This window comes from Cyanistes caeruleus, chromosome 14, assembly GCF_971803275.1.
Source record: "Cyanistes caeruleus chromosome 14, bCyaCae1.hap1.1, whole genome shotgun sequence".
Classification (NCBI taxonomy): Eukaryota; Metazoa; Chordata; class Aves; order Passeriformes; family Paridae; genus Cyanistes; species Cyanistes caeruleus.
Window position 1 is genome coordinate 2183697 of NC_141714.1, and position 12572 is coordinate 2196268.

At 50.6% G+C, this 12572-nt stretch overlaps 1 protein-coding gene across 1 annotated transcript in view; it reads left to right on the forward strand.

Annotated features, from left to right (window-relative positions):
* Positions 1–6781: 6781 nt before the first annotated feature.
* LOC111929245 (vascular endothelial growth factor receptor kdr-like) overlaps positions 6782–12572 on the forward strand; it is a 125100-nt gene continuing 119309 nt past the window's right edge. The window contains exon 1 of the mRNA XM_023926759.2: positions 6782–7615. Within this exon, the coding sequence (XP_023782527.2) occupies positions 7552–7615 (64 nt within the window). The 5' untranslated portion in view covers positions 6782–7551. The remainder of the gene's footprint in view (positions 7616–12572) is intronic.

The window sequence follows — 12572 nt, forward strand, 5'->3', positions numbered from 1 at the left end:
AGCCACCACAGCCTCCTCAGACTGGATTCTGATCAAAGCATGGGTGATGAACAAAGATGAAACATCTGCTTTCCTTCAACCCCTGGGGTGAGCAGGAACTGGACAGACAAATGAACCCTGCTATCCTCCCATAAACTCTCCTTGCATTTCCTTCTTAATTTTCCAATTAACTGTGCCAATGTCTTGTTTTGGTGCCCCAGGGCTGCACCAAACCCTTCCAGCAAGAGGAAACACCTCAGCTTTGAGACAGGTGCCCATTTTCCTCCAGCTCTTTCCATTTCTAGTCAGAGCTGTTCACAGCTGCTCTTCTCAGTGTGACACCTCCACTCCAGGTAATAGGGCTGCCCTTGGTGGCAGGGGGACAAAGGGGGCTGGGAAAGCTGGTGGAAAAGCCTGGACATGTTTGGGATTTCTGCTTTGAGGTTCCAGTCTGGTGGCCGCAGCTGCTGACCCGTGCAAGGACACCACTCACAGCTCAGCCTTTCTGCTCCATGTGGGACACAGCCACCTTTGGGAAACAAAACTGCATGGTAAACAGATTCCCTCTGGCACTTCACTAATTCCAGCCTGTCCTGTCGAAGGTGAAAGGATTTTTAGAATCCAGTTTATTCACTGCTAGTTAGGTTTCTTCATGTCGGTTCAGAGCCAAATCTCATTAGGGGCAGTGGGAATCTCCCCATTCCCTTCTATTCACTCCACTGGCTCCAGTTCAAGCTTTTATTCAGTCCCTCTTGGCGTGGACAATGCAGATCAGTGATGGCAGCTCCACTATCAGTGTCTTTGTGCCACCATGTCTCGTTTCTCAAACCTTCAGCACAATGTCCACTTGTCTTCAGCAACTGCTTCCTTTCAGATCTAGAAAATAAATAAGTCCATGGAAGAAACATTTCTTTTGGCCCTGTGCTGGCTGAGAGCTCATTTGCAGACATTTTAGTTTTGGGAGACAGTGTCCCTTTGATTCTCCCCATCATCCCAGCACACACCAGCCTGCTATTTTTGCCTCATGGCTGCACTGACTCATGGAGCTCGTGCTGGTTTACTTTGGAGCCAGTGTACAAACCAGGGCTGATCCCAGAGCTCTCCCTGTGGAGACAGGGAGCGTTCCCTTGTGGAATGTGACAGAGCCCTGGCAGCCCAGCCAGAGGAGCACTGGGCACGTTCTTGTGGCACCTGCAGCAGGGACAGGAGCAGAGCCATGGTTAATGACACAGCACTGCTGGGATGTGCAGCTCTGCTGGGGGCACTGGGACATCAGGGCTGGACTGGAACATGGGGGCTGATCTGGGACATCTGGCCTGGACTGGGATATCAGAGCTGAACTGGGACATCAGGGATGGACTGGGACATCAGGGCTGGGCTGGGACATTGGGGATGAACTGGGATATCTGGGCTGAACTGGGATATCAGGGATGGACTGGGATATCTGGGCTGAACTGGGACATCAGGGCTGGACTGGGATATCTGGGCTAGACTGGGATATCTTGGCTGGACTGGAATATCTGGGCTGGACTGGGATATCTGGGCTGGACTGGCCTCTCCCCACTGTCCTTGCAGGGCAGTGCTGGGGGAACATCTCCCCCTGCTCCAGATGCTGCTGTGTGGTTCCTGCAGCCACCAAGGGCTGAGGAAACAGCCAGGAACGCTGAGCCAGAGCTCCCCCCAGTTTGGGTTAGGCAGCAGGAGGAGGAGCAGCTTTTATAACCCTGGATTTTAAACCCCTTCAGACCAAGCAGCGCTACCTGGGAAGAGCTGAGAGATAAACTGGTGCCAAATTACAGAGTTCACAAAGCAGGACTCCAGCCTTGTGCTGTTGGCTGAATTAACCCTTCTGGGACTGACATGGATGCAAACCACTGGGGGTTTTCCTGCCTTGCCAGGGTCAAGGCCTGTCTGTGCTTTTCCTCCCTCCAGTCCCGTTATTTGAATCGGTTCTCGCTGGGATGGTGCCCTGGAGACGTGAGCAGGAACCTCCAGTGGGAAGGGAATGTCTGCAGAGCACCAGGACACAAGCCATGCTTCTCATTCCCAGTCTGAGTGGTAAGAAAATCCTGCTTTATCCCCACAGAGAGAGAAGGAGTAAGAAGGGAATTAGAATCCAAACTAAAATAAATAAAATGAGCATTCTTGGTCGCTGGCTGAATCCCATTTTTTCTCACACTTTGAAGTTCATACTCTGGCAAAGGAAAACCCTGCACATGAAATCTGGCCTCTGACTGAGGAAGGTCAGTGCTGGGAGAAGGTCTGGATGAAAGTACCTCAAAGGGCTGGAATATTTTCCTTTACCTGAAATGCTGTGTGTGGATGAAACCTGGCTCAGGAATTTCTTCCCCATTAGGTGGATATCTTTGTCTTCCTGCCACAGACTCTGGCAGAACAGAGCAGATCAAACCCTGTGCCTGTCTCCTTTTGTTGATGGCTATTTATTTTCCTTACCATTGCTCTTGTTTTGTTCTCTTGGCTCAGAAGTCTGGCTGCTGCTCCAAGCCACTTAATTCTCTGTAAGAGCTGTACGGGCCCAAGGCCTACATTATATTTATAAGCTGTAAGGATCTCCCCAGGCAGACTCAGAAATAAAGGATTCGAGTCAAACAGCTACAAGGAGATGCTCCAAAACAACCTCAGAGAGGAAACACAAAGAGATGGAACACCAGCCATTGCCCCATGCTGGATTTTAAAGGAACACTCCAGCTCCTGCAGCCATGGCAGGGGAGGTGAGTGCTCCCCATCCTTTAATCTCCCAGGTTTCCAGCACAAGGAGGAGATGTCCTGCTTTCCTCTGCTGTCTGAGATGTGTTTGAGGAGCTGTTCACTCGGGTTGGGTGAGGGAAGAGCAGCAGGACAGGCTGGGGCTGGGGATGGATGGCCATGGATGCAGCAGGGACAAACCTCAGCTGGACAGAGGGGGAGGAACCTGCCAGGATGCCAGGCAGGGATGGAGAAAAGGTGACAGCAGAACAAAACTCCCCATTCTCAACAGTTCTTATACAAAAATAACATTTCTTGCAGTCTATTACTTCACCTATACTTTGCTGTTGTTAGAAGTGACTGACAGGCCTCTTCCAGCTTTGAATTATTCATTAAAACCTTTTTTTTTTTTTTTGGTTGTTTTCCCTTCTTGCACAAAGCAGAAAGTCACAGGGGGGCTCTGTCAGTGGCTGTGTGCTTCCTGTCCCTCCCTGTGACGCTGCCACCCCACAGAGGACACCGTGCCGTGGCCGTGGCCCTGCTGGTCCCACACCTCCCGTGATCCCTGAGTGCTGCTGTGTGCCTCAACAAAGCTGGGCAGGAAATGTTTTTCCCAGCTAGAGAAACATTTTGTTCCCATTCTGTGCTTGAGCCAAATGGGGTTTTCTTGAGGGCTTTTTTTTCTAAACAAAGGAGTAAGCAAGCAAACACGTCTGTGAGGAGCTGATGGAAACGGCCAAAGCTCAGCCAGTGGACTTGTTGAGGGCTTTGGCAAGATGTGAAAATACAGTTTTCTGACCCAAATCAGGCTCATGACTCAAAACCAGGCCTTGCACACTCAGGACATCACCGAGCTGCAGGCAAGGCTGGGGTGGTGCTTTCTTTCCCTGGAAAAGTCCATCCCTAGCCGAAGCCAGCCAGAGCACACCCACAGAAGCTTTCTGTTTTGATAACATACCACTTTCCAGGGAAAAACATCTTTATCTGAAAGCTCTCCACCCTGTTTGCCCAGAGAGTGAGGATGTGAACTCGGGTTTCCATGCCCAGGGGACTGGAGGATGTGTGTGCAGGGGAGTCAGCCTGCCTGGCCCTGGGGACAGGCACACCCAGCCCTGCAGCTCTCCTGGGGATGAAGCAGCAATGCTGGCAGGGATGTGGGGCTGGGATGAGCTCAGGGAACTGATGGCTTTGCTTCTCTTCATGGCTCAGGGAGCACATCCCGTGGGTAGCTAGCACCTCACCTGTCCTGCAGCTCAGAAATGTCTCTGGGGCAGCCTGGACATAAATAAATAACAGCTGAGTTCAGGGGCAGGCAGGGTTTTATGGCAGAGAACTGCGAGACACCTTGGCAATGTCCCCTTTCCTCCACCAGCCCTTCCAGGGACTTGAATCTGCAGCTCAAGGGACACTGTCTGTCCAGGAAGGGGACAAGGATGTGGATGCAGCAGGCCTGTGGCAGCCTGGGGGTGTGCCAGCTCCCCAGCCTGTCACCACCAGGGCACAGGCACTGGAACTGAGATCACCAACCTGCAGAAATGACTTCCAACCCCTTGTTTTGTCCTCCTCGCTCCTCTTTCCGTAGGCAAAGCCCGGCTCTGGGAGGCCACACCAGCTCAGCCATGGCTGGGGGTTCCAGCTCTCTCCAGCTGCTTTGGAGCCCCTTTGGAGAACAATCCCACCCTGCAGAACAGACTCTGCCAGGATTCTCTGCGTGGATCTGACAGCAGAGCACCCACCCCAACACACAGGGCAGAATTACCCAGCTCAAATTGAGGATTAGGGGCTGAATTCGTGTCTTCCCTGTGTGGCTGAGGGAGGCAGAGAGTTTGTGAAGCAGGGCTGAGTCAGGAGAGCCTGACCCTGACCCAAGGCTGGACAACTCCTGCTTGGGTTAGAGACATTTTACCTTGAAGGCTAAAACCAGCAGAGGATGCAATTCCAGACCTGATCCACAGCCATTCCCTCTGTCCCCTTCCATGGATGAGCACCAACAGAGGAGCAAAATGAAGGGAAGAATTTCCAGCTCTGGAACTGCTCCCTGCCAGGATGGCACAGGTAATCCTCTGCCAGAAAGGGTGGGAGATATTGCAAAGGGTGGCATTTCCTGGGGTCAGTCAGGTCCCAGACTCCCCTGCCTCGGTCCATAGCCCATATCTTGGAATTCCAGCCAAATTCAAGTTACTGCTCCCCCCCAGTTATCTGGGACACAGCCCCAGGAACCTTCACTCCCTCTTGTTGGGGTTATTTTGATTTAGTTATGGTGGCAGTGCCACAGCTGCTGGGTGCCTTGCAAAGCTCCAAGGGCCTCATTAGGAAGGGAAATGACCTTTTCTACCCCCACTCCTGCTCCCCTGAGGAGGCTGCTATTTGTTCATATTGGTAAAGAGCTCCTCAGTTGGAATACCTGTCATGGAAAAATGAGCTGGGATATTCTGGAGAGCTTCTAGCCCAGTGGGAATGGCTTTTCCCATCTTTGTGAGCAGAACAGGCTGCTGTGCCAGGGAAATCAGCTCTCCTTTGGAAAAGCTCTAACAGGTTGCTCCAGGCACAGGAAGGTGCTCAGGAACAAATCGTGCCCTTCCTATAACTTTTATTTTGCATATTATGAGGGAGAAAATAAAGAATTTAAAAGTCAGGACTGCTTGACCAGGTTCTGAAACTGAATTCCTTGTGAAACCCCACACAAGAGGCATTTAATCTCAATTAAAAGATCAATTACATTTATCAACAGATAAAAGATTATCTGGGGCATTACACAAATACAACACAGTTTATTACCAGCTGGTAAGTAACCTCTAATGAATTTTTAAACACTTCCCCATAAATTACAAATAAACTACAGTCCTATAATTATGTTTGAGTTTGGATTCTCCAGTTAAACTCCTATGGGATCGGTCTTTACTATTATCCATAGTTATTTAGGATTCCTTTGCTGTAACCCATAGCTGGGGAAAGCTGTATGTTCTAAAAATTAATTTTAGGCATAGAAAATGCATTTGTCATCTTGACAATGATCTGGGCATTTATATGAAGATCATGTTGAGAAAAGCATTCATGATTTAACACCGTGCATGAGAAATGAGGATTCTTGTTCATAAACCTGGGAATATCTGAGGCCTATAGCACCAGAGTCCCCAGTGGCTCATGTCTTGGGGCTGGGATTATTTGATTTATTTGGATTATTGGGATTATTTGTATTATTTGGATTATCTGGATTATTGGAAGCTGTGGATCTTCCACCACTCTCTCATTATGGGTGTTTTTACATTAAAAGCCACATATCTGATCTGTGCACTGCAATAGCACAGAAGAGCTCCCTCCTGGTCACCTCAGTGCTGGCTGCACTTCCAGAAGTGTCCCTTACGTGCTCTGGGACATCTCCTGTCACCGGGCTGTGACCTCCAGAGTGAGGCTGCGAGCCAGGACAGGGCTGGGAGAGCCAGGGGGGAGGGCAAAGGGGGCTGGAGTGCCCATCCCTGCTGAAATCGTGCCTGGCATGGCAAGGGCAAAGGCACAGGGCCAGGCTGGGTGTGTGGTGGGGTTCTCTGCAGCCCTGGAGATAATGCCCAGCTGAGAAATCCCTGAGGGATCTCAGGTAAATTATTGTTTCGATTAATTCTATTAACCCGTGTCATATAAATGCTATCACTGGAATTCCCGGAGAGCCCCGGTAGAAACAAGGCAGTTTCTGCGTGCCCCAAGAGCCAGGGAGGCACAGCAGGGAGGGTGAGCATCCCAGGGAGCAGCAGGAACAGAGCCCAGACTGCCAAATCCCGGGGGAAAGGGGCACAGAGAGTGGCTCCTGCAGGACAGAGCTGCTCCTCAGCTGCTGTCCCCTCCCCGGGGTCCCTGCAGGAAGGTGTTGCCACCTGATGCCGGCCAGCAGCTGGAATTGCCTTCTCTGCCCCATCGCAGGCAGCAGCGAGAGGAAATCCAGGAGCTCAGTGAAATGACAGGGAGGGAGAAGGGAGAGAGAGAGAGAGAGAGAGTGAAGTCCCCTCGCCTCGGCTGCTGACGTCTCTCCTTCCTCCTTCTTTTGCTTTTTTTTTTTTTTTTTTCCTGTCCCTATAAAGAATCTCGGGCTCGCACCAAGTTCCCTGCGAGAGGCAGGGCAGGAGGGGAGGGGGACAGGCGAGAGCAGAGCCGGGGCTCCGGCCATGCCCCAGCCCCGCCCCGCCCAGGTGCCCCCGGGCAGGTAGAGCCAGGTGGGCTCCGGGCAGAGCCAGGTGGGCTCCGGGCAGAGCCAGGTGGGCTCCGGGCAGAGCCAGGTGGGCTCCGGGCAGAGCCAGGTGGGCTCCGGGCAGCTCCCCCCAGCCCGCTGGATTTGGTTTTCCTGCCCATCCCCTTCGGCACCTGCTCCTCCCTGGAGAAATCCATCCCTGGCTCGGCCGCTTTGTCCCAAACCCCGCGCTGCTGCCAGCAGCCGCTCGCCGAGGGGAGGAAACTTTGTGCCAAACTTTTTCTGGTGTTTTCGCTTTGCTTTTTCATCCCTTGAGGGACTCTGCGCCAGCCAGGAGGGCTGGGGAGGCTTCTGAGGCACAGCCAGGATCCCCCCAGACTCCCAATCCCCCCAATCCCAGGGATTGGAGAAAAAAGGAATAAGGGGATTGCGGAAAGGGGGTGAAGGAAAGAAAAAGAAAAAGAAAAAAAAAAAAAGCCAAGAACCTCTGGAAGAAGGGGAAGCGAACAGAACCCGCAGCCCCAGGATGAAGCGGTGAATGGAAAGAACAATTTAACTGGAATCAACAAGTGGGAACTGCGCGCCTCGTCCTTCCCCTCCCTCCCCGCTCCGGCTTTCCCAAACTTCTCGCCGCGAAGGAAAACTTCTCCAGAGGGTTCGGAACACGCACCGGGACCGGCCCCGGGATGCTGCCCCGGCCCAGAGCCCTCCTGGCCGTCTGTGCCCTCCAGGGGCTGCTGCTGCTGCACGGTAAGAGCCGCCCGTGTCCCGCTGGCCCCGGGGCGAGCGCACCCCGGGTGTCCCCGGCCCTCGGGGAGCCCCAGCACAGCGCTCCCCCATGGGGTTTTTTTTTACTCTTTTCCACTTTTTTTTTTTTTGCTTTTTGGGAAGTGACACCCACCTGTCAGGTGTCACCGCTCTGTCGCCACACCTCCAAGGGGAAAAAAAACAAACCCTAATTCTCCTTGAAGGTGTCGCGCATAAAGGTCGGGTTTTAATGGGTGTTGCCCGTCGAGGTTTGGCCGCTTGATTAAAAATAGCGACTTGTGAGTGTTCACCAATTTGTGGCTTTTTTCCCTCAGTGTGGGAGGGTTTCTGGTTGTATTTGATTCGATTTGAGGCAGAGCTGAGGTTTTAAAAGGAGGAGCTGTCAGGGAGCCTGGGCTATCCCGCTGTCCTGGGGATCATGCTGGAGCTGTGGGCACAGACATCACGGGAATTCTCTTTGCTATTCCAATTCTGATTCTTTGATATTTCAATTTTTCTTCACCTGGCGCTTCTTCTCTGCCTTCCCCTTCCCAGCCCAGGTGCCAGGTTAGATCCCCTGCTCTCCAAAACTCATTTTCCTTTGCAGCAAACTCCCCGTCCCCTCGGATTTATTCCCAATTTTTGCTGCTATCAGAAAAGCCAAGAGGCAGGTTAATGAGATTTGGGAGAGCTTTTCCATCTGCCATATGACTTTTCATTATCTCATTAAGCATGAGGATTTTGCTGGATTACTGAGCTATTCATTCATGACGCTGCAAATTGTGTAAGGGAGATGGGCTCTTGTTTATTGGGGAATTCCTTCTGACAGAAAGGACCTTTTTCATTTTTTTTTTGGGGTAGTGGATGGATTGCACAGCACGAGGCTGTTGTTCTTCAGCATATGATAATCTTTTCATAGTTAAGCTTCTGGAAACTCTGTGGAACATCACTGCCCTTGATTTCTCTTGGATTCATTCAGGGATTTAATGTATTCCTTCTGCAGAAAGGGACGGACTGGCAGGCACAAGCCCCAGGGAATTTCACATCTTCCCCACAGTCACCTGCAGAATAAACAGCAAAGCCTGAGGTTGTGCTCCAAAGGGCTTGTCCAGCTTTTCCAGGAAAAGCTGAAGCAGCAAACCTGGCAGGTGGCAAGGAGCCCCTGCAGCAGGAATCCTCAGGAATCCCCTGGGAATGTGTCCTGTGCCAGGCCCACACCTTGGGCAGCACCTGGAGCAGCCCTGGCAGGATTCCCGAGATGAGCTCCAGCCGGCTGACACGTGCAGCAGCCGCCAGCTGCCTGCTCTGGGAGCTCCAACCTCTGAAAAGTCTGGAAAAGTTGCCTGAAATCCAGCGTGGATTTCACAGAGGCATAAATCACCGCAGACTTTCATGGATTAGAGGGATAATTACAAGGGATTGGGAGGTGGGGGTGAAACGTGGCGTGCCCAAGTGTTCCTGAGGCTCCGGGGGGAAAAGCCTGGCTGGAGATGCTGCCCACATTTCAGGGCTGCTTGGGTCCTTACACACCAGCTTCCTTTCCTAATCCTGTCGGCCCTGATAACCTTGGAATTTGGTCCAGATTCCTTTTGCCATCAGTGCCAGGCACAGAGGAGACCAAGAGAAGGCAAATTCTGCATCCTGTGACAGAGCGAGGGAGGCAGGAGCACCTGGCGAGGGGCTGGGAGCAGCACCGTGGATGTCAGGAGCTTGGTTCATCTTTAGGCAGAGATAAAACATCAGCACAGCCTCTGGGTGCCCTCATTGGGCTGGAAGGCAGAGGGAGGTCAGGATTTGGGATAGGAATGGTGTTACTGAGGAATTAACTCCTCACCAGCTCCAAGCTCCTCTCCAGCACCGAGCTCAGTGAAGCTCTGCTCACGCTCCCAAAGCCCGGATTTATCCCTCAGCTGTTGTTAAACCTTCCCTGGGATCTCTGTGGCCAAAGTTAGGCAGGGCTGTGCCGAGGAGGCTGACTCTGATTCCAATCCAAACAATTCCATCTGCAATGCAGAGAGAAGGAAAGGGTACAACCATGGGAGCTGCTCAGTACCGAGGTATTGACTCCACTTTTCCCTCCAAGTTCATCTCCAGCAATGGAACTGATGAAATTCTGGCCATTGCATTTATCCAGGTCTCCTTTGGAGAATTCCTGACTTATTTGGCGCTTTCAGCAGGGGGAAAGAGACCACACAAACATCATCCCAGTGATTTCCCACCTTCCTCTAAAATACAGCTCTAAATACATCTTTAAATTTCCTCATTTAGTTCCAGGAGTACCATTAACTTTCCACTTTCCTTTTGCTCAGTGCTCAGCTTCTTCTCAGCTCCTCAGAGCACTGGTTGGGGTCTTGCTGCTAGGAAATACTGATGTGGTAATGATGGTGCAGATGCCAACAGCTGGCACAGGTTTTAGGCATGGTTTTATGATTTTGCAGGTTTTATGATTCATAATCAGCCCTTGGAAAAACAATCTGCAGAGAAATTCTTACACATTAAATTGTGCATGAAAAATTCAGTATCTTTTACCTGCTGACACGATCACCGGGAGGTTTTTAATATCTGAGCCATCCAAATCACTTTTTTGGGTATTGGAATAAACTCAGCTATTTCAGTGGTGTAACACTGGAAATTATTAAAGATTGAAGAATAAAAATTAGGTCCTGCCAGATGGCTTTGAAATTAAAGCAGGTTTGAAATTGATTTTTTTTTGTTGTCGTTGTTTAATTTTGCAATGTCTTCTACAAATTGAATATACTGGATGGGCAACGAAGCTGGTTAACACCGAGATTTCAATTAAACCATGAAGTAGATAAAAGCTTCAGGAGCTCGGATTTCTCCTGGTTTTCCAACCAGGATGATCACAGAGTCCAGCAGGATGAGCGTGGCTGTGCCAAGGCAGAGGCACTGAGGGGTTGTTTTCCCAAAAAATCGTGTGTCCTAATTGGTGTTATTCCCAAACATTTGCATTACTGTGGGAAAATGGTATAAAAAGCAGAAGGCTTTTTTAGGCTGGTGATATATGAGCCTCCTGCTGAAGCTGCCACATTCGAAACCAACTGGAAATCTCTTTATATCCATTCAGCCATTTAAGGCAAGGAAAAAAATGTCAAGTATTTCTGAAAACTCCCTGAACTTCTAAAAAACAGCATCATACCCAAAAGAACACTGAGAAAACAAACCAGATGGTTTGCTGAAGGTTTCTGCTGTAAGAACTTGCAATATTTTCTTTAAAGCTTGTACAAAATATTTATCTGTGAGCATTGGGCTGTTCTGAGTAAGAGCAGCAGGGTCCATTTGGGTCATTCTTGGCCTTTCCCACATTCCCTGGATTGTTCATTTTGTGACAAATTATTTGTACAAAGTGATAATCTACTGCACTTCGAGTGAATATCTCAGACTGGACTGAGTACAGAATATTTATGTTGGCAATAAGTTTATGCACACCAGCAAAAGGTGTCTGAGCCCAACCTGATTCCTCAGGTACGACCAGGGCATCTGAGCTTTTTGGAGATTTGTCTCCCAGGTGCCCAGTGCAGTTTGGAGGAGGTGAAAAACCTCCTCTGTCCCATATCTCCTGAGGGATGGGACACACCTGGTCCTTCCAGAGTGCAAGGTGTGGTGCAGGAAAGGTCACCAGGAAAAGAGCAGGGAGCACTAAGAAGCTGCTCTCAGTTACTGCAGCAGAGTTTGGGGGGCAGCAGCAGCCACCTGCATTTTTTTAAAGCTACACAGGAGATTTTCAGGAGGCAGCATTGGACTTTCAAAGTGAGCACGAGGAGGACTCTAAAGCACAGCCCCACTGAGCTTCACATGCTCACTTTGCTATTTCCTCTGATCCACCTTTCTTTTTCCCTCTGAACCAGCCTGATGTCACTGCAATGGGAATTAGGAGTGGAAGTAATTAAGGGATATTGGATTATCTAAACAACAGCCAGGAAAATGTGTCCCCAGCACTTTCCTTCAGAAAGCAGCTCTGGTGACTGACAGGACATGAAGGCTCTGAGTGCCCATCAGGACATTTCCACCCCTCCTTCATCCACCTGTCCTCAGTCACAGCCCCCAGGACAAGTGGCTGCCCAAAAAAAGCTGGATAAAATGTGTGTAACGGAGAACTGAGCTCCCCGTTAGACACTGCTTTAATTTTTCTTTTTAAGGCCACGGAGAAAAGAGTAGAAGCTGCCAAAATCCACCAGTCCAGGTTTTTTATCTGGAAATGGTGTTTAGCAGAAGGCCTTGCCCCAGGGAGCAGAACTCCAGGAGCAGAGCTTGCAATCATCAGGAGCAAGGCAGGATCAGCACAAATCATGGGAGTGAAGGTTTCTGCACCAGCTGTGACATCAGAGGCTCATGCAGGAGCTGCTTCCTCCAGTGGGGAAGGATCAGGATCAGGCTCAGGCTCAGGCTCAGGCTCAGGCTCAGGCTCAGGCTCAGGCTCAGGCTCAGCCTGATCTCCTGAGGCTGTGATGAGCAAAACCTACGGGTGCCCATATTGTGTAAATTCCTCCCTGCTGGGTGCTGGACACATTTCCCAAGGCTGGGGGAATGGGAGCAGGGAATTCACACATGGAGGGAGCTCAGCTGCTGCCCTGAGCCAGTGTTGACTTCTCTTCCAGTCTCTTACTAACAGTGGAACTCAGCTTTGCACTCTGATGGACAGGGAGCAATCTGGGAACTGTTTTATGGACATCTCCATGAGTCACTCCCATACCCTCATCCCCAAGTCCTTGGATTAGTCTGACTTTGCAGCACATACTTTTTGTCCCCACTACATCCTACACTGCTCTCCTGCTCTCCCCCCTTTCCTGGATGTCTCCTAAATTCTCCTTTAGGGCTCAGGATCCCTTGAATTTTTCCATTAGGAGAAGCCAAGAGGAATTTCTCAGCCCTTCCACACCAGGGGTCTGCACAGTCTCTCTTCTCTGTCCCAAAATTAATTTTGCCTTTATAATTCTTTCTG